The 22,818-nt window shown below is 49.9% G+C and overlaps 1 protein-coding gene across 1 annotated transcript in view; it reads right to left on the reverse strand.

Annotated features, from left to right (window-relative positions):
• The window catches only part of GRID1 (glutamate ionotropic receptor delta type subunit 1), a gene marked incomplete at its 3' end in the record, with an annotated part of 707,181 nt that overhangs the window by 452,649 nt on the left and 231,714 nt on the right, over window positions 1-22,818 (reverse strand). The window contains exon 4 of the mRNA XM_077746455.1: window positions 21,910-22,115. Within this exon, the coding sequence (XP_077602581.1) occupies window positions 21,910-22,115 (206 nt within the window). The remainder of the gene's footprint in view (window positions 1-21,909; window positions 22,116-22,818) is intronic.

Below are 22,818 nucleotides of genomic sequence, written 5' to 3' on the forward strand. Positions count from 1 at the left end.
ATTTTAGTACTCGACTATGAAAGAATCTGCAAATATATGTAAATACATTTAATAAAATGTTTTGGTCATGTTAAAAAAATTGAAATCGATGAATGAATGAACACATGAATGAGAACCTGAAATCCATTGTTTAGCTCACAAAGTTTTAAGTCTTTCCTGCCTATGTTTGAGGATCACAGCTAACTCTCCCTAGGTAAAGGTTTGCTCTATGCGAGGCAACTTTTTACATATATTAACTCATTTAATCTTGAACACCTATGAGATAGGTAATAACATTCTCTGCATTTGCAGGTGAGACATTCAACTGAGGTCTCACCATTAGTGAATGACAGAGCCAGAATTCCAACTCAGGGAGATGGCTCCAGACCCACTTGCTTAGACGACTCTACTAACCTGTTTAGAGATCCAACTTGCTTGCCAAAAACGCCTGACAGAGCCCACTACCCCACCACACAGGGTCAGCCCCGTCCCAGCCACTCCTGGAAGAGGGAGCCTGGGGGCAATTACCCTGGGAGGCCAAAAACATGTGTATATCTTCTAACAGCTTCAGGATAAACAGCAGAAAAATCAACCAAACGCATGTCTTCCCTTCCTTGGCTGTAATCAATAAGTGCTTACAAAATGTTATTTCATAGAAACACAATAAAATAACATGACAAATAGGTGTGTGGAAAGGACTGAGCCTCAAATGTGGAGGCTGAGGCACGAGTCAATGCCTCTACCCCCAGAATCTGTCATGTAAAAGCCCACAAGCAACAATGCCGCTCTCTTTCCTTCTCCCCAAAAGGGCATTAAGGGAGAAGCACTTCAACACTTAAAAGTGCTTGTGGGTTTGAGTTAAACTGAACTAAGCTGGATTGAATGGCTTTCTCTACTTCATGTGAAGAAGAGCACACACAGACCACATGGCCAGGGGCTACACCTCACAGAAAGCTATAGAATTACTCACCTGGGAGGCTCAGGCCGTGGCTCAAGTCATCTATCCACCAGCAATCAGCCTGTCCCTTGGAGCTAGGTCCAGAGGGGCACAGCTGGCCCAAGGAATGATTCTTCAAGGAAACGTTGAGTCTTCTACTACCTCCTGTCCACCACCAACCCCACATGCCACAGCTAGCTAATTTTCCCATCAGAAAGAGAATTAGACTCTCCTGTGCCAATGTATGTAGAGAGTCCACCCTCGAGGAGGTAGAACATAACTCCCTACTCCTTAAGTGTGGGCTGCACATAGTGACATCTTTCCAAAGAGAACAGTACAGAAAAGGGGAAATGAAGAATAACTTTAAAGCAGAGAAACTTGACAAACACTACCTCAGCCAGGTGGTCAAGGTCAATATCAACAGTGATCAGTCATGTTGATAACACACACACTTGATCTGAAGTGATGAGAATGGCAATTTACCTCTGTGGTCTTTCTCACCCAAATCCATATTCCCAGTCTAATCATGAGAAAATATCAGATAAATCCCAATTGAGGGGTATTCTACAAAATACCTGACCAGGACTCTTCAAAACTGTTAAGGTCATCAAAAGCAAGGAAATTCAGAGAAGTTGTCACCACCAAGAGGGGCCTAAGGTGACAGGATGACTAATGCATTGTGACGCCCTGGATGAGATCCTGGAGATGAAAAAGCACAGCAGGCAAAAACTAAAGAAATCTGAATAAAGCATGAACTTCAGTTAGCAAAAATATATATCAATAATGTCATCAATGGTGACAAGTGTACCATACTAACATAAGATGCTCATAATAGGAGAAACCGGGTGTGGGGTATGTGAGAACTCTCTGTACCGTCTTTGCAGTTTATCTGTAAATCAAAAACTATTCTAAAATTAAAAGTTTATTTTTAAGAATTGGAGTCTCATCCTGAGTTCTATAGAATATGCTTCCAAAACAGTCTTCAAATGTATTCCTTTCTCCCCAGTTATCCCGGACTTCCTCAGTGCTATGTCAACCCTCACCCAAATATTGGCAGCGCCCTTCCTCCCTGGTCCCAGGGCCACCATCCAATCTGTCAGGTTCCCGGAGGCCACTAAGAGCTTTGACAGCTCAGATGTGATGAGCCACACCTGTGTTGCAACGGCTCCCTCCATCTTCAGGATTGCATCTGATCAACAGCATGGAGTCTGGGGCCCCTATGCTTTCACAGCCATGCCGCTACTCTTCCTTTACATCCCTCTCTTTTTTTATTAGCATTGTGTTTTTTTAACTGAGGTATAGCTGACACACAATGTTACATTAGTTTCAGGTGTGCAACACAGTGATTCGACTACTCAATACGTTATGCTATGCTCACCACAAGTGTAGCTACCATCTGTCACCATGCCATGCTATTATAATACCATTAACTATATTTCCCATGCTGTAGCTTTTATCCTCATGATTTATTCATTCCATAACTCGAAGCCTGCATCTCCCACTCTCCTTCGCCATTCTGCCCAGCCTCCTTACCCACCCTCCCCTCTGGTAACCATCAGTTGTATCTGTGGGTCTTTTTCTGCTTTTTGTTTGTTTGTTTGTTTTGTCTTTTAGAATTCCACATATAAGTGAAATCATATGGTATTTGTCTCTCTGTTTAACTTATTTCACTCAACAAAATACTCTCTAAGTCTATCCATATTGTTACAAATAGCAGGACTTCATTCTTATTTATGGCTGAATAATATTTCATTGCACGCACGCATGCTCATGCCCCACATCTTCTTTATCCATTCATCTATCGATGGACACTATGCTTGCTTCCATATCTTGGCTATTGTAAATAATCCTGCAACAATAATGGGGTGCATATATCTCTTTGAATTATTTTTGTTTTCCTTGGGTAAATACCCAGCAGTAGAATTATTTCTATATCTAATTTTTTTGAGGAAACTCCATACTATTTTCCACAGTGGGTGCACCAGTTTATATTCCATCAACAATGCACAAGGCTTCCTTTTTCTCCACATATTTACCAACAATTGTTATTTCTGGGCTTTTTGATTCTAGCCATTCTGACAAGTGTGAGGTGATATTTCATTGTGGTTTTGATTTGCATTTCCCTGATGATGAGTGATGTAGAGCATCTTTTCACATGCCTGTTGGCCATCTGTAGGTCTTCTTCAGAAAAATGTCTATTCAAGACCTCCACCCATTTTTAAATTGGGTTATTTGTGGGGGATTTTGGTATTAAGTTGTATAAGATTTTTTGTTTTGGATATAAATCCCTTATGAGATCTATCCTTTGCAAATATTTTCTCCCACTTGAGAGACTGCCTTTTTCATTTTGTTGATGGTTTCCTTTGCTATGCTTCTATGTGCCTCTCTTCATGGTACCATATCAAAATATCTATTGCTTTTTCTCCGAAAAACTGATGTTCTAGCTCACCTGTGCTTCCCTTCCATCTTCCTACATTTGCTAGTCCCTCACCTGGGGTGGCTTCTCCCCACTGTTTGTGCCTGTCTGGTTTGTGTCTGTTCCTGACTGGTTTGTGCCTGCCCTTCAAGACTCAGATCAGACACTGCTTTCTATAGAAAGCCTTCCTTCACCCCAGATGGATGTGCTGGCATCCCTACACTTACATCTATCCCCCACTGTCTATGGTTGCCTACTTTCCGTGAGGACAGGTACAGTGCTCTCACCAAATGCTTATTTAATAATGAGTACATCACTGGAGGAAAAAGATGCAGGAAAAATCATAACCAGCAATCCAGACCTTTTGTTCCTAGGTATTAAATTACAAATTCTACTCTTTAGAACTCCATTATTCTCACTAGAGTCCTATATAACTACATTCCATTATATGGCAATGTAACGGATTACTAGATTTAATTATAACAGGATAATTAATGTCAAGGTATTGCCTGTTTGGACATAAATATTAAATATTACCTTCAGTGTAACTATTCTCTAACTGTGTGATTATCGGGCTTAGAAACACCAGTTTTTTTATTAGAAGAGCCTTTGTCACGAAAGAAGCAATGCCAAGTAGAACACCTGCTTTGCAGGCTGCTACTGGCCCTGAGGCAGCGTGCCTCCCTCCTGGCTTGAAGTTGGGCTCCCGGCATCCCTGACCCTGAGATGAACTCCATCTCTCACATCCCCCAGTGCAGACCACCAAACCTTGCCTTAATCTGGCCAAACTGAGCACCTTAGGCAGAGCAATCTCTCAAGGGATCGTCCAGGCCCATTGGGAGGTCCCTGAGTCACATATGCTTTCATGACCTCATTTTCCCTCCAAAACAAGAAGTAAGAACAACTACAAGGAGTAAGGGGCACTGAGAGGCTGTGATAGGCAGAGACAGCACAGCCAAGTCCTGTGGGTACTAAGCTTGCTGTGGAAAAGGAAGGCCCCACCTTGGGACTCCATCCTTCTGGCACACCCTCTCCTTCAGCCACCTTACTCAACTGGCTGGGGCTCCAACCTTATAGTGACTACGATTTCATTCTGTGCCTCGACAAAAACATTCCCTCCTGTGGGTCACCTTTAGGCCACTCTCAAGTGGTAGGACTATGAATATCCACAAAAGCCAAACACAGGATGTGATATCCCACCCTACCCCCTCTCTCACCCTGGATCCAGCCAGGACTCTGGAACAGACATGTCCAAGCCTCCTCTTCGCTTGTAACAGACCTCTGGACAGCCATGTGAGAAATCCTGCCACCTGAAGGCCACCCTGCTGTGAGGAAGCTCAAATAGCAAACCTGGACAGACCACATGAAGAGGGAGAGATGCCAGCCAGCTGTCAGCTTCTCCCACCCCTCACTCTTCCTGATCCAGCACTGTATGACCGACTGAAACTGCATGACCACCTCTGAGACAAAACCACCAAGCTGAGCCCTTGCCAAAATTTTGATCGAAAGGAAACAGGAGAGATAATAAAATGATTTTTGTTTTAAGCCACGAAGCTTTGGGGTGGTTTATCACACAGCAGTAGATAACCAGAACAAAGGTCCAACCAACATCAGAGCTACAGTAGTATACAAATAGTCCTCGGATCCTTCTTCCATGAGCCAAACTTGACTCCAGCTTCCTACACAACTCTGGTCCTGCTGTGAACAGAGAAGGGTGCTTTGTCTTTCCCCAGTGTGCTGATGCTCCTGGCACAAACATCTCCCTGAAATAGACATTCAGATCCCACAACCACAGGGCCTGGGATCCCCGGGCCCCTTTAACCCTGCATAGCAAGGACCCCTTGTCCCTACCTCAGTCTCAGTCATCAATCCAGAAACAAAATAAAAATTGCCTTTGAGCATGCTGTGATTGAGCTGAGACCTCCAGGTTATTCATGTCTCCAAGTGAGATAAAGATAATGCCAAAGGCAGTGGCTCTCTCTCTCTCTCTCTCTTTTTTTTTTTAACATTTATTCACTTTTGAGAGAGAGAGAGAGAGAGAGGGCATGAGAGGGGCAGAGAAAAAGGGAGACACAGAATCTGAAGCAAGCTCTAGGCTCTGAGCTGTCAGCACAGAGCCTGACTCGTGGGTCAAACCCATGAACTGTGAGATCATGACCTGAACCAAAGTTGGATGCTTAATTGACAGAGCCACTCAGGCACCTTCAAAGGCAGTGGTCTGATGGGAAGCAAAAGCTGTATCATCATCATCACTACCACCACCACCAGCATCACAATCATGACTATCATCATCATGATCACCATTATCACTATCACGATCACTGTCATCACCATACTCATTGTCATCACCACTGGCATCAGCATCACCATCATAATCGTCATCGTCATCATCATCACCACCATCCCCATCATCGTCACTATTATCATCACCACCACTGTCACTACCATGGCCATCATCACCATCATCATCACTGCCATCACTGTCATAGCCATCATAGCCATCATCACCATCACCACCACCATCAGAATCACCATTATCGTTATCACTGTCATCGTCATCATCACTATCATCATCATAATCATCACCATAATAGCCATCATCAGTCATCATCAGCATCACCACCACATCCCTCATCATCACCATCGCTATCATCATCATACTCATTATCATCATTGCCAGCATCAGCATCACTGTCATCATCAACCATCACCACAACCATCAGTATCATCAACATCACCACCACTGCCGTGTAATACCGGGGACATGTACTGAGTACTCATCATGTACCAGAAATTGTCCTAGGCACTTCAAGTATACTATCTTGTCAAACTCTCATCACATCCTCTTGATGTGGTCCTACCTATATGCTACTATCCCCACCTTATAGATGAGAAAAGAAAGGGTTGGAGTAGTTTTATAAATTTGCCCACAGTTACCAGTCTTAAGAGCAGTGCTGGGATTCTAACTTCAAATGCACTAACTCCAAAGGCCATGCACAGTCTTACTTTCCCTGGCTTCTCTCCCCTCAAGCCCACTCCATGGCTCCTCACCCTGAGTTTCTTTAGAAATATTCCACTAGAGACCCCAGGCCCCCAAATACAACCTTGCAGTGCCTCAGTCTCTCCACTTGGAAAATGAGAGTGGTGACAACAGCCTGGCTCTGGACAGAATGTCAGACCAGAGGAGCACTGTGCCACGGGAGGCAAGAGGGTGCAGTCATCTACTGAGACCTACTCTAGGTCAAACAACACTGGGCATTCACCCCACACATTGTCTCATTTAACTGCACCACAACCCTGGGGGTAAGCAGGGATATATTTCCCTATGTTGTCAACGTGCTCAGATTCAGAGAATAAGCACAGATGCACAACTTCCAAGCCTTCACTCCTTCTGTGCCCCAACCTGACCTTGAGGACAGGTCCCATGTACCACATGCCAAAGTCCCTATCTGTCCCTGTAAGAGAATCAGGGTTGTTCTCTGCACATTGATTTAGAGCAATTAATGAGCCAGGGATGTGCTTGCTTCACATCTCCTGGGGCAGGTGACCATTTGGGACATGGCTCTTTCTTGCTGAAAGAAACCCAGACAAGTAGATGAGGGATACACAGCCCTGGACTGGATTGTCCCTGCTCAGCCCCTTCCTGGCTCTGGAGCCCAATCTGAGTGCCCAGCTAGATTATGCAACTTCCCTTCTTTTGCAAGCTAAAACTTGCCGGTTTGAAAGGACATCTCCCTTCACAGAAACAAAAAGTCATGATTTTTTATAAGTGGCCACTAAATTAAATATGCAAATACCATTCCCCGTTACACAGAAAAAAAAAAAAAACTTGTGTCTGAGGTTTGTCACTATGCCTAGGCTACAGTCATGGCCCCTGATGGGACCAACCCTGGGGGCTACCCCTGGGGATCTGAGCATCTGGAGAGCCGGAGTTGGAGATGGGTGTAGAGGAGGATAGTGGGGGAAGGGGGGGTGGGAGGCAAGGCCCAGCAGCCTGGAGGGGTTGGTCCCAGCCCACTGCAGCTCTTGAGCATCCTCCCCCATGGGCGTGGGCAGTAGTTGAGTCCAGACTCCATCTTGGCCTGGTGGCAGCAGAGTCAGAGGACTCAGGTCTGCGCGATGCCAGGCCTGCCTTCCCCCTTGTCCCCAACACTGCAAATCCCCTGGGACCTAGAATGAGTGGCAGGAATTGGATTGGCATCCACTGGGTCACAGCAGGAGAAGGGGCACTACACAAGTCTATGCTGTCCTAAGAGGAATGCTGCAGCCCAAGCCCAGGGAGCCAAAGGTCACAGCTGTGGCTGCATAGCACAGCCTAGAACCTATGGGTGATGCTGAGAGCTGGCAGAGCGGGGTTGGGGGGTGCAGTTGGGAGCAGAAATGGGTGGGATGTATGCAGAGGGAATCCCACAGCACTATCTCCCACCACACTGGTGGGCCCTCTGTGGGGGCAGGGGGTATGGAAGCTGTCCAACAAAGGCAGGACATGTGAGCAAACCGTCCCCCATCATACATACACATGCACACAAACATACAATGGCAGCACAGATTTTGCTTACCTATTGGCACAAGTGCAAACACATGGAAGCCCATGGAGGCAAGGCCTGCGCTGTGCTCAGCAGCTGCCCTACCCGACTCCCATCAGGGGTTGCAACGTTAGTTGTGGGCTGGGTTAGCTGTTGATGCTGCTTGCCTGAAATCCCCAGTAAAGGATAGGGGAAAGAGGGTTCTGCAAAGGGCGTGTGTCCTCTCAGCCTTCCAGAAAGAGAGCCGTTGGAGCAGCAAGGCAGTCCCATTTTCACATACATTAATAAGATGCAAAGCTCTTTAGGCTGATTGCTGGCTCCTCACAGGAAGCCACCATGGGTGGCTGCCAGGCGGCTGTGCTCACTCCTGAGAACTCACCAGGTGACACATGAAGCAGGGGCCTGCCTGATTTCCTGCAGCAAGGGCCCATGCAGGGAGTCCCAAATGAGGCTCCCCCTTCCCAGGGCCCCGTGCCATCCCCATGGCCCCAGAAAGCTGAGGGGGCAGAGGAAACACCTCCCCCAGAGCAACCCTAATCAGGTCCACATACATCGGCTCCTTGTGACCTGACAACGATGAGCTCCCATGTCCTCAGACTTCCCATGTCCCTGAGCTACTTCCTATAGAGCCAAAGAATGGCAGAGAAGATACCTGTACCCTGGTCCCTTTCCAGGTCATGCTGCTGACCTGCTCACAAACCTCCTGTGACTCTCCATGAGACTGAAAGCAAGCCCAAAGTCCTCCAATAACCTGCAAAGTCCTCTGGGCTCTGACCTTGGACCCTTCCCACCACTCTTCGTCTGGCTCACCAGCACCAGGCACACCCTCCTCTTCCCAGATCCCCCATCATCCCAAGCTCATTCCAGCCTCAAGACCTTTGCACGTGCCATTCCATCTGCTGAAATCGCTCCACAATCAGATCTTGCTTTACGGGTTCAATCACGCCCTTCCGGTCCCTCCACAAACACCTCCTCCCTGGTAGCACCGTCCCTGACCACCGCATCTAAAATGATGTCCCCACTGAGCCACTCTCTTCTTATCTTGCTTTGTCTTTTCTTCATAGGGGTTATCACTATCTGAATTACTTTTACTTTATTCATTTACTTATTTATTTGGTGACCATCCTCTTCCTCCACTAGAATGTCAACTCTTTGAAGTCAGAGACCTTGTCTATCTTAGTCACTCTGTATCCCCAGGACCTACAATGGGGCCTGATCCACGTTAGCTCCTCAATTAACATTTGACCCATTCGAAGACCAGCAAACTGAGACCTGGAGAGGCTCTAGTCTATACGGTACGGCATCCCAGGCAAATCTGGGCTGGGCTGGACTCAGACATTTATTGCCTTGGACTGTAAACTCACTTCCTGTTCTCTAAACCACATCTAACTTGCAAGAAGAGACCAACCCCACCTCTCAGGTGCCTCCCCAGTGCACAGAAAGGGCTAGGCAGAGTAGGCTCTCAGTGAATCCCCAAATGCATCAGGCAAGCGTTTAAAAAATTGCCCAGTTCCCCTTATCATATTCAGTAGCTCTCCCAGAGCCCTGGAAAGCAATAATAACACCCATGAACAGAGAGCTATCCGCCAGGGTCAAGGAACTACCACCGGCACTGTGGAGCACTATTAAGGGGCACAAACCAAAACCCAGTGATAACCCCCTGTCTAAAGAGCTAACCTCCACATGCTTGAAGACCAAGACCTTTGTGCAAATACAAAGAAGGATCCTAAGGCAGTTTAGCAATACCCTGGCACCAACCAGCAAGGATAAGAAGAGTAAGGGGCGCACAGAAAACAAGGGTGGCACCTTGAGGATCCAAGGGAGAAGCAGGAACTCTCGGGAACAGGGCGCTAAGGATGATGGCCGGCGTTTAGTGATGAAGGCCTGGGAAAGGAGAACGGGGCTTACTTCATGCCATTCCCGTATTTAATATGCTTAAGTTGACGGCATAGAAGCCATAAATCAGACGTTGCCACTCAGCGGTCTGCAAGCCTTATCAGCCCCACCACAGGCAGAGCCGGCCAACAGAGAGTGTAAAAGTTTTGTAATTAGTTGCCAGCATTTAAAATTAAGAGATTTCACAGTAAAGTCCAGATTTCTGGCTCCTTTTGAGACACAGAAAGCACTGGCTATACGAGTCCTTCACGTGGGAACCTCAAAGACAGCCTGACTGTCCCCTTCAGGGAAGGGTGTGGCCCCCAGGCATCCACAGTTGGTATAGTCTCGGCCCTTCTTACAGCCCACCTGCTCTACGCTTCAGTATTCCCGCCTGGAGGTGGGGGGCATTCGGATTTGTGACTTGGTTGTCCCTGGCTGGCGTTCCAAAGGGAGGCTGCAGCCATTCTTTTTTTTTTCTTTTTTTTTTTAATTTTTAATGTCTTATTTCTGAGAGAGACAGAGAGAAAGGCAGCGTGAGCAGCAGAGGGTCAGGGAGAGAGGGAGACACAGAATCTGAAGCATGCAGCCATTCTTATCTAATCTTCTGGTTGTCTTCAAAAGCCCCAAGTTACGAGTACCCAGGAGTGGTTCACGTGGTTCCCTGGACCGGGTGGACCCGTCCGACTGCTGAAGAGCGGCACGAGACCAGCAGACACACAGCTCCCTTGCCCACTCTGCTGGGCTAGCCACGGTGCTGTCTCAACTGAGTGCTCACAGTTGGGCACCCATTTCTCTTGCTCAGGGTTCTTCCCGAGTGTTAACTTTCCCTCCAGTTAGGCTTGGGGGCTCTTCAGGGTCACGGCCTGTGTCTTCCTCCCCCAAAGAATCCAGTGCAAGGGGTCCAGGGAAAAGGGCCCGTTGTATCTTGGTGGTGGTTGGCCACCCAATAGGCTGTTCAAGGAGGGCTTCTCATCCCCAAATTAACTCTGCAGGCGGAAAGCACCAGCGGCTCTTTCTATCAACCCAGTAACCAGCAGCCCTGAGAAACCACTAGCAGCTGTGTCTGCTTGGCCGGGCAAGGGAGAGCCCACATGGGAGGTGCCCTGAGTGCTCCCACCTGCTCCTGGGCACCACCTGCAGGTGCCCAGCCAGCACAGCGGGCCTGAGGGGGCACTGAGATGCCCTCTCCTCCCCCATCCCCCCGGGGACTCTAGCATCTCTCCAGCTGAGTGCTGGGATAAGAGGCCAGTCCACACTCCCAGCTGCGCTGGCGGGGGGCCGAGAGCCTTCTGTCATTTTTTCCCAGTCCCATCCTTTACCACCCGGTTTTCCTCACCTGGCTCCCAGAGCTACGCTTTCTGACACAGAATGCGTGAGCAGCCATCCTCCGAGACTGGCCATAGGACTGCTCCTCTGGGCCGCCGACACATGCGCCCTTGACCCCAGCAGACCGGTTGGTTCTACAACCCCAGCCAAACACTTTCTACAGACACAGTAACAAAACTACCATTCACGGAGCATCAGCCCTACACTGGGCCTTCTCATGGGCTTTGATCTCATTTCAGTCCCACAGCAACCCTCAGGGAAAGTAATACTATTCCAGTTTACAGACCAGTAAATGGGCCCAAAAAGATGGCACTTGACAGTGAGCCGGGACCTGACTGTGCATCTACGCGTTCCAAAGGCAAAGCCCTCTTCTCTGTGTTGCCAGCAGCCCTCACCCCTGAGGAAGCACCACCGCGCCCCCAGCTAAGCAGCTAAGATTCTCAGCTCTCTTCTGCAAAGAAGGGGAAAGGTGGGTGTGGGAAGGAGGTGGCAGAGAAAAGGGACACACTTGGGTGTCTGCCCTGGCCCTTGTTGCTGAATTAAAGTCATTCCTGTCCTGCTTCTCCCATACGGTAGGAGCCGACCCCTCCCCTCCACACCTGGCAGTGTACCAGCGCTTTCTATAAGGGGCTGGTGGATGCATGCACATTTCTCCTCGTACACGTTTTCCTCGACATCCTACTTCCAACTGGTTCTCTTCTCCCATAGAGCTTCTCCCACACAGCTCTGTCCCGCAACCCCTTTCTCTTCAGTCTCCACGGCTCCAATCACAGATGCAGCCCTTGTCCCTGGCTTTCTCCCTGACATCACTCATAGACACAGATACCGAAGATTTCTAACACTGTGGGGAGGGAGATGCCACAGCAAACAACCGAGAAATGAGCATTAGACACGCCTGTTAATAGGCCATCGACCATGCCCACATCGCTCCTTTGGTCAATCGACCCAGCAGCAGGTTACCATGAGAATCCCTAATGTCAACGACAAGCGCATTTCAAAATTTGGAATGTTGACCTTGCCTGGAGTCAAGCAGATTTTTCACTTTTCTCAGTGCTCTGTGCGCCCCGTATCCTTACATTTGCTAAGACTCATCCGTTTCCCTGTCTAAACAACAATCACTGGGTACCTTCTGGTGCCCAGCCCTCTGCTAGACAGTCCCTCTGGTGCCCAGCCCGATGGGGGAGGAAAAGGAGAGAATTGAACCCTAGAATATTCCCCATGCTTAATTCTTAGAGTAACCTTGTGTGGATCAAGTGTCTTTTTAAAGCCACTGTACTGGGGTGCCTGGGTGGCTCAGTTGGTTAAGCATCCAACTTCAGCTTAGGTCATGATCTCATAGTTCGTGGGTTCGAGCCCCACGTTGGGCTCTGTGCTGATAGCCAGCTCAGAGCCTGGAGCCTCCTTCAGATTCTGTGTCTCCCTCTCTCTCTGACCCTCCCCTGCTCATGCTCTCTCTCTGTCTCAAAAATTTAAAAAAAAAAAATAACATTAAAAAAAAATAAAGCACTGTACAGACAGGGAGGCAAAGCTCAGAAAGCTGCATGGTGAGGACATAGGACCTGAACCAGGTCTGTCTGGAACTCTGGCCCATTGACCCCACTACAGAAGGGTTAAGGTGACTTTGGGGTCCTATGGAAGTTGCTCTTCTGGCTACCAAGGGGGGGTGGGGGCACAGGCAGCCCACCCAGCCTCTCATGTTCCCTGCAGGTGTATTGGCAGAGACAGGACCATGGGGTCCAGCGGGTGTCCCACATTCCCCAGATGATCTCTCAAGGTGCCCAGTCCACATTCCCCCATCCCACCTGCTCCTTAATGGCGATGTTCATCAAGTCCAGCCTTTGTCATGTTCTAGGAGGAAAATGAGCTTCCCCTTGATCTGTCAAGGACAACAAGCTTCCCCCTCCTCCTAATAGCACATAGTAGGAAAGAACTGGGCTGTGAGTCAAGGAGTTTTGAACTCACATCCCCGCTCTGTCACATAATCTGGGAGTATGAGCAAGTCCCACAACTGCCCGTTTGCAACACTCTGTAACAGCCCTTCCTTCCTAGCATCGTGGAGATTAGGTGGACCAATGAGTCCTACATAAGCAAGCTTGATAAATAAAGACCCGTTCCCTCTCTCCCTCTGTTCCACATCCCCCTCCTCACCAGTTTCACCCCAAAGTTGAGCCATCTTGAAACAAAGTAGGAGAAAGTTGGTGCATGGGCCCCATCATCCACACACCTGCAGGGCACCCGCTTGCTCCTAGGAAGCTCGTCTGCACACTGGGACACGGAAGACAGATTACAAAACGTCCCCAAGTCACCACCCTTTAGTGTATCTACCCTCTTTGCAATGCGACATTGCCCTTCCCCCAGGAAGAGTGTCCCAGGAGGCTCCCTCCTCTGCCCCTGAAATCGGGGCTGACCTGTTGGCTTGCTTTGGCCAAGAGACTGTGCAGAAGCAACAAGACACCAGGTCTGAGCCTGGGCCTCAAGTGGCCTGGAGCACTTGCATTTGCTCTCTTGGAACTCTGCTGCTGTCATACGAGTAAGTGTGGGTGAGCGTGTAAGATGAGAGACCCGTGGCCCGGTCACCCCATCACCCTAAAAACTGCCCCCCTAACCGGCCAGCCCCAGCCAAATGGCCGGCTGAGTGCAGATGCATCAGCAAGTCCAGACAAGATGAGGTGTGTCTGACCCAGGTCTGCTGACTGCCAGACTTGTGAGTAACAACAACAGTTTATTGTTTCATGACACCGAGTTTGGGGTGGTTTGTTACACTGCACCGGCTAACTGATGCAGAGGCTTTCTCTCCTCCAAGCTGACTGGCAGCTTGGGCACAGACGGCAGGTGTCTGAGGCCACATTCTTGGTGGCACCAAGCAAAGGCGCCATTTGGGAGCAATGCAAAGGACGGCAACAGAAAGCTTCTCTGTGGGCTTCTCTGTGGGCTGCACGTCACAGAGAGCTTTTCTGAGATGAATCCAGGCAACTGGAATAACCTGGCTTCACCTCTGCCTCTCTTAACATGGCTCAGCCTTCCTCTGACTCCTGCGGCGCTGGGGAAATTCTGCCGCTTCGCTACTGGGCTCCCCATCCCAGCCTTGAATCAACAAATGGACTGACTCACCACCTTAGGGGAGGCCCGCAGGCTGAACACCCTTGGGGACCAGGAGCAGAAAGGGTAATTGAGTCATTCCACTGCTACAGGCTGTTTCCCTTTGCAAATGCCTATTTTCTCAAGTTTGCTGCCTCCCCAGCCAGAAGGGGCTGCAGAGACGCCCACAGGGAGGAAGTGACAGTCTGCTGGCTATTTCATGGCCCACAAAGGAAGAAGGAAAGAACACTAGGTGTCTCCAGGCCTGTACTTCAGGTTCATGATCTCACTCTTGGACCCCTGCAAGAGGCAGATAGGCCTCCCAGACAGCCAAGGAAGGCCTTCCTGACCACCAGGAATGAAGTGGCATGATTCAAGATGAAATCAAAACAGAAACAGCCCTTGACCAGAAAACAAAAACCAGAAGACCCAGCAACCTTCAAGTATTTTCCCTTGATGAGGGCTTGGATGCCTCTTTAAAATATTAAAAACTCAAACATTAAATGCTTTCAAAACGCTGTCTTACTTGGGTGCCCCTGCTTTGCCAGGGTGTTAAGAATGTGTTTAGCCTGCCCACTAGACAATCCAGCTTCTAGAGAATGCTTGCGTGCAGCAGAGGTCAGAGCTCCTGGGATTGATTCCACACTTCATCCACCCGTGTGCCAATCGTCATCTGCAGGCTCTGAAAAGGTGATTCACAAAGACGAACATGTCCCAAGCTCCTGACCTCACCCGCTCCAAGGTCCCATGGGGAGGGGCGTGCAAACAAGTAGTCACAGCATGAGTGGTGGGTACTGTGGGAGCCCTGGAATGACAGAGCCAATGGAGGTGTGCCCGGAATGTGGAAGGTCCCACAGGGAGGGAGCCCACACGGCTTCCCAAGCACACACAGGGGTCCGCAAGGAAGGAGGGCAGTGAGGACAGAGAAGGAAGGGGACAGCGGCCATGTGGAGTCTCTGTTCCCGTCCCCATCTCGGCCCCAGGCTCCTCCGTTCTGGCTGCCTTGAGCATCCCTGAGCTCCAAACCTACCAGAACAAACTCAACACAATATCTTTTCCTCATAAGCTCATTTCTAAGAATTTCTAAGGGGGGAAAAAAGCATTTCTCAGACTCATAGCACTTTTGCTGAAGCACTAGGGCTTTAAAATCTGTAAACAGTAGGATATAATTAAATGCAAATGCAGGGCCACATTTAAAAATTAATCTTCTATAATTAATTAGTAATTTAAAATATTCTGGTAAATGATACTTAAATGGCACAGAATTATCCTAGCTCTGAGTGATAAAGTCGCCTACTAAAGATTTACCATGTTGGAGTAAGAAATATTTGCATATATCATGTGGGACAACAGAACACTGAGATTACTTCATTTTCCTTTGCTATAAATGTATTTAAAAAGCACAGTCTTTATATTCAAATTGTTGGAGCAAACTCACTTGCTGCAGCAAACTCTGAGAAGCAATTGATTCAAAGCCAGGAGTTAACCCAGCCTGTGCTTCTAGTAAGGATTAAATTGGCCTCCAGCCACACTCCTTGCCGGGGAAGCCAGTCTGAGCAGGGTTGAGGAGGGATTTGGGGGAGTAGCCTTTTCCACCCTTGTCCCTTCTATTCGCCTGTGCCTTGCAATCTGGGTGAAAGATGACACCCAGTCCCAGAGCAATGGGGAGCGGTCCTACCAATAGGCTGTTCCCCTCACTGTTTTTTCTCTCATCCTTCTAACTACAGAAAGAGATCACCGAGATCTGGCAAAAGGTAACTGCCACCTGCTGTAACCATCACTTGCCATTTCTTTCCCATCATTGCAATGCCTCCCCCAGACTGCTCTGCCACCAGCAGCGCCTTTATCCTGGTTTGCGTGTGTGTGCACGCACGCACACATTTATGTATAGGTGGGGGGAGGGGGACGGGGAGCTGCCTGTTAGGCTGTGCTCGTCTGAAGGTCTGCTTGTACCAGCTATGTGGCTGGTCAGCCATTTCACTGCATCAGCCTATGTCTGTGTGTGCATGTGTGTGCACATCTGGGCACACATGTCCAGTCTCCCACATTGGCCTGCATTGCTGCTTATGGTCAATCCTCTACCAACACACTCACCTCTCTGTACGCTGCTCCCCACTCCCCTGTGCCAAAGCTGGGCCTGGGAATGTCCACCCACAGGGGCACCGCTGCCATTCACCGACCCACCCAGGCCAAAGGCAGGGTTCTTAAGCAAACTTCAGCCCTCTCAATAGCAGAAGGCCAGGGGCCTTGCTAACAAGCTGGCCAAGGACTTGAAGACAAGCTGAAAGGCTTGAAGGCACACACAAGAAAACCTAGCTTCGAGCTCTTTCCATTAGAGTAAGAAATATAAAATATCCATGCATTTAGTCCCTCAGCAGCCATTGTGGGCCAGCCTTGTGCTGCTCTTGGAAGATATAAATGCGGACACCATCCAGTCCCTGTCCACAGGGGCTTGCTTTCTTGTGGGAGGGACAGGAGGCCCAATATCTTCAGGCCACACTGAGCTGGACAGTGTGTAGGCTGCAGGGACCTGCTGGTTGTTCTGTCTGCCTCAGGAACTGTGAGCAAAGAGCGGCAACCCTTCTCCAAGAGTGCACAAATGTTTCACATACTTTGTTTCTTACTCTTTCCAGCAAAACAGAAGAGACAGAGAGGGAAAGGAGAGGAAGAAATGAAGAGAATACAAAAGGAAAGAGGGAGGCCCAAGTCCATCTAGAGGCAGAGGCACACAAATAACAACAACAAAAAAAAAAAAGAGCTGAAAGAACAAAGTCCTGGAGCACCACATCCCCACCTCCAGAGGAATCCTCAGTGGATGAGAGCCCTGGGGCATGCCGCCGAGAGCAGCCACTGGGAATGTCCAGCACGACTACAGTCATGGTGTGTAGCCACAATATTTGATATCATGTCAGGTCTCCAGGAGGAGATACCACCTGTGTCCCCAGCCAGCACATGATATGGCTCCTGATCTGTAGTATGCACCCAATCTGTACTACATGGATGGGTGTTTAGGTGAAAGGATGGATAGATAGATGATAGATAGATAGATAGATAGATAGATAGATAGATAGATAGATAGATGATAGATAGGAGAACAGATGGATGGAAGGTTGGATAGAGGGATGGATGGAGGGATGGAGGGAGGGAGGGAGGGAGGGAGGGATGGATGGATGGATGGATGGATGGATGGATGGATGGATGGATGGATACATGCATGGACAAACTGATGGACACATGGACAGATGATAGACAGATGGATGGAATCTCCTCCAGGAAGATGAGATAAAGCCCAGAACCAAAACTGAGTGTGCCCTGGAGGTCTCCCCATCAAACCTGGCATGAAGAAGAAGGGACAGTAAGACATACATACCCTTCTCGGCACTGGGGCCGTGGTTATAAAGTGCACTGTAAGATGTTAGCCTCAAAGACCCCAAAAAGGACACCAAGAACAAACTAGTCCCGAAGTTTAGACCCCCACCTTAGATAAGGGACCCCTTCCTGCTACCCCAGCCTGAGCCCCAGCCACTCTCCACCCTGTACACACACTGTTGCAACCACATGATGCACACGTCCCTGAAAACACAGGGGCTCTCCAGACCTCTGTCCCCCAGCATCCCCTTTGGCCATGGAGTTCATGAAGGCTCATTCCTGTAGACTCAGCCCCAGTGTCACCTACTCCAGGAAGCATCCCTGGCCGTCTGGCCACCCCCATCTCTCCCTGGCCAGAGGGCATTGCTCCATCCTTGGCACTCTCACAGAACCTGGTCCACACCTCTGCTTAGGCAGGCAAAGGAGTCTGTTCACACCTCTCTCCTCCCCTCCAAGCTGGGAGCTCCCAGGGACAACAGCCTCAGTGCCCAGCACAGAACTTGCACAGCACTCAGGCTCATTAAATTCTAGAGAAATGAAAGACAGAACCCACAGATGGAAGGGTGAAGGTTCCAACAGCCACAGACGGGATTCCCAGGCAAAGACTCTGCCCTTGGCCTCCCCACAGCCCTGGAGTGAGGAGAGGACACTCACATCCCCAACCTCCTGGCCACAGGTGTTTCAGGCTGACAAGCTACATGAGGACAGCAGCATAGCGGGTATCACTATGAAGCCTCACTTAGCAGCCAATGGTCTACAGACATAGCAAGGCCTAGCTGAGGACAGAATGAGTCCAACTCATCGAATTCATAAAAAGTGCCACCTACCCTTACTCAGAGCTCCAATGGCAAATCCAGAGCAGAACAGGCCCTTCAGGAGGAAGGATTCTCTATGGCCTGTGCCCTGTGCAGTCTCCAAGGGCACCCCACAGTGGGCTCCAGGTCTGGGACCAGGGGACCAGAGTACCGTCACCCCTAAGCCCAGTTTCCCCAAGTGGTGATTGTATAGACTGTGATAAAAAGATCTAGGGGCGCCTGGGTGGCTTAGTCGGTTAAGCGTCCGACTTTCGCTTAGGTCATGATCTCGCAGTTCGTGGGTTCGAGCCCCGCGTCAGGCTCTGTGCTGACTGCCAGCTCAGAGCCTGGAGCCTATTTCAGAGTCTGTGTCTCCCTCTCTCTCTGACCCTCCCCTGTTCACGCTGTCTCTCTCTCTCTCTCCTAGAAATAAATAAAAATATTAAAAAAAAAAAAAAGATCTAAAAGAAGGGAATGTGGATTCAAGAAGGAGTGATGGGAGGTGAGGGGATCTTGGCGTGGGGCCTGTTATATGAGCCCACGCCATACCCCATGGCCTTGGCCTGCTTGTACTGCTGCCACCCACCCACTACCAAGGCCAGACTCCCCAAACCCACAGCTCCCAGTCAGGGTAGCTCCTTGTAACGTGGGATCACAGAGAGGCCGGTGGGACATGGGCCCCCAGGCTGAGCCCCCACGGTGAACGCATGCATCCTGGGCGCTGGACAGAGACACGGCTCCCAATGCAGCACGTGGGCAGCCTGGAAAGTCCCAGACTGCCAAGTCCATGTCATATAGAATTTGTTGCTAGCGACAGTGAAAGTGCCAGCCTTCCCAACAGATTCACATGTGGCAAAAGGTAGAAGATTCAGGCAGACCCGTCTTCCTCCCTCCTCCCGTGAGCCAGGCTTTTTGAGTGGGGGAAGGGAGAAATTTCAGCTAGCCGGGAGAGCGATATGCCCCACTCTTACCGTGGCTCACATGCACCAGTCCTGACTGAGTACAATATCCACGTGTCGTCAAAAGCTGTGGGGCTCTCAGGCCATTTACTACCCCATAACAGTGTTTTGAGTTTCATAAAATTTAGGACATGTCCTGGCAGTGGATCAGCCTTACGAACACCTTCTGTCCTTGTCATAACAAACAAGAGGTGGGGTCGGTCTGCTCAAAAAGCCCAAGCAATGCCTCAGGCAGTGAATGAAGGTTTTGTGCAGTGATGGCATCCCCAGGTCTTTCCCAGAGGACCTCCTGGGCTAGCCAGCCATACAGGTCACGTTCACCTTCCTTCCCCCACTGCGTTTAGTAGATGCCTTAAAATTCTTTGTGCATAAGCACCCTAGAAACCTCTGCAAGACCTGGGACAGAGGCAGTTGAAACACATCCCCCCACATGAAGGCAGCACGGCCACATTTTACCTACCACCGTCACTATAACACTTGTCTCATCCCAGCAACACGGCAGATGGGGACCCTGGAGTGGCTCAAATCTGGATTTGACTCCTGCCCCATCACCCGGTGGCTACTTGTGTGACCTGAAGCCAGTCATTTAACTTCCTCAGCTCCACTTGCCCCGTTTGCAGAGTGTGAGAATTTGGGAAAGCACACAAAGGGCCAGGACCATGGTGGGCACCCAGGAAATGAAGCCCCCCGACCCCCACCCCAGGCACATGAAATCGAAAACCAAGACTCTGACCCGCTGGAGCTGAAGGCAACAAAGCCAGGTGCTGTCCTTCCCCACGGTCTCTGGCCCACTCCCTGGGGCTTGTCACTCTTGCCTATCATTCAGAGTAGCCACTCCTGGGGTGTCCCCAGCTCTGCAGCACCCGGCAAAGCAAAGATATTGTGAACACAGTTGGGAGGGTGGGGGGTGGAGAATCAACAAGGCAGCAGGCCAAAGCCAAGCCAAGTATTTCCAACACTGCAGAAGTTTGCATAATTATCCACTTGGAAATAATATCTTTAGGCCAGTCTTGTTGGTGTTGTAAATCCTTGCAGGGCCTAGAAACCGAGTAAGGGCTGAATGCATCCGGAAGGGATACAATGAATATGTAAGCGAAAGAGAACCAATGTTTCCTGAGAAGCTATCTATGTACCAAATGCTTTACTGTCACTCTAGTCTCCTTCGTCCCTACTTTACAGATGAAGAAACTGAGGTCTCACTGGTGAGGCAAATCACCCAAGGTCACAAGGAAACTAAGCAGAGGAGTTGGGACTTGGCCCCAAATCTGCTGAACTCCGAGGCCAATACTTTTCCCACTCCCAAGCTTAACAGCAGAGCAGTGACAAGGCAGAAAGGAAGCAAGGAGAGGAGGCCAGATATGGACAAGAAGAGAGATGGAGAAGCTCAGCAACACGATTAAGCAGACACCATCACCGGAGCAGACTCCGGCCAGGGGAATTTAGCAAGGACAAAAGCTTTCCTATGAGCAGACACCGGCACATACGCTGCTGGGAACATTCTGAGAAAGCTTGGACGCATTAGTGCTGATCCTGGGCTGCCCATTACTGGCCTGAATCACTTCCTACAGGGAAACATGTTCCCAAGAAAATGCCGAGCGCCGACATGACCTCACAGCCCGGCTGACCACCAGCGTGATCCGGGCACTGATTAAGCCAAGAGCGGCGGGGCTGCTGGCCAACTGCACCAAATTAAGCGTTCTGAATTTTAAGTTCTCTAGCGGTGGGCTTCGTGCTGGTTCCTGATGCATAAGGTAGCATTTTGAGTATTAATTAATTAGAGGGGGGAGCAGAATAGGCAAGCAAAATACGTCAAATGGAATTAGTATAATTCTGCCTTTCTCTTCATTTTCCTTTCAATCAGAGAGAGCCAAGCAGGTGACTGGGGTTGGAGAGGAAATCGCAGAGAGCATTTGGGCATCTGGTGACCCCTACAGTCCACCCCTACTCCCAGGCACACCACACCCCCAGCACAGCCCCAGGCCCCAGAAACCAACCCAGGCCAGAGAGGCACCTGCTCTGCCATCAGACCACCAGGGCTGGCACCATCAGCCAACTCAGAGAGTATTTCTAGTTGTCTGTTCTCAAGTTACTAAATTCTTTGTTAAACTGGTGGGCCCTGTCTTCATTAGAAGGTCCTAACCCCTAATAGAGGTGTTAAAAAAAAATCACTGATTCGCCTAAGCACCAAAACTACAAGCACGCGCACCAGGTAGCATTTGAGATTATGCAACCAACACCTCCTCCAGGTGCTAACAAACACCAAGGCAGAGCTGCCCACCTCTGCAGAAAGCTGGAAATTTATTTTATCCCTAGAGGCTTACACCTGTCAACAAAGAGAGGAAAATTAAAACACCACCACCACAAACAAATCACAGGCTGGGTTTGGCCTCAGGTATCCCTGGGAGGAACTTATAAACAGGCTTCCCGCCAGCTGCCCCCAGCCTCTCAGTGTCTACGAAAGCCTTGGGTCACTTGTCTGGGACCAGTCAGAGCCAGGTTGTGCTCGGGGTCTCTTTCTGTGGGCACAGTGCCCAAGAGTCCCCACGTCCATTTTGGCCTGCACGAGCGGACTGCACCTGACAGCCACCTGAGCCACCCCACAGCACCCTGGGGAGAGGCTCCTACAGCCCCTGGCCCCACCACCTACCTCGTTGATGAAGGAGTGGGCCCCCTGTGGGCTGAGCAGAAGGATGGCTCGGCGTAGTGTGTCCCGGTAGCGGTTCAGCTCCTCTGTCTTCATGGTGGTAAAGAGGCTGGTGAACACGTGGCTAATGTTCTTGTCCACCTTTTGTAAAGAGACGTCAAGGCCCAGCCGCGAGGCCTGATCCAGAAAGCTTTGGAGCCCACGGATATCTGAGCAGTGGAGAAGGGGGAGGAAAGAACGAGCTTTAAGCAGGAAGGGGTCTAACTCCAATGCTCCCCACCCCACCCACCCCAGGTATAGGCCACTGCCGTGAGCCATGGCTCACGTCTGCCACAGTGACCACTGAACAGAGTTGGAAAATACATATACATCTCTTTGGCCCCAGGGTAAGTGTCTCCACCGTGAGAGCATTCCCTGCCATCCAAAAGGACCTGTGGCCAGAAAGCCCTTTGTGATGACTTCCCTTTCTCTCCCTATTGCTTCCACCCAATGGGGGCTAAAGTTCTAGCAGTTCTATCCTCAAGACTATGTGGGGCAGCAGTCCCTGGCCCGGGCCTCCAGTTCCCTGCACCTACCTCTGCGCTCACCACTCAGGCTCTTTGACCCTCAGCAGTGAGCTAAGGCCACTGCCTGCCCTGACTGAAGCCAGCCCAGCCTCAGCCCAGCTCTAAGCCCATGACTGAACATCCTGTCCTCACACCCCAGCCCTGAGGCCCGGGACCCTGTCCTGTTCCAGGGGCCTGACTTCCCTGGATCAAACTCCTCCTTTGCTCTCCTTCCAGCTGGGGTAACGCTGCCCAAATCCAACCTGAGTTTCACACTCTGGCTGGTTCAAGGGTGAGTGGATGGTCCAAGGTGGTCTACTGAGCACCATCCTCAGACTCTGGTGGAGCATCCAGGAGAGAGGCTGTC

Source organism: Crocuta crocuta, unplaced genomic scaffold, assembly GCF_008692635.1.
Source record: "Crocuta crocuta isolate KB4526 unplaced genomic scaffold, BGI_CrCroc_1.0 scaffold28, whole genome shotgun sequence".
Classification (NCBI taxonomy): Eukaryota; Metazoa; Chordata; class Mammalia; order Carnivora; family Hyaenidae; genus Crocuta; species Crocuta crocuta.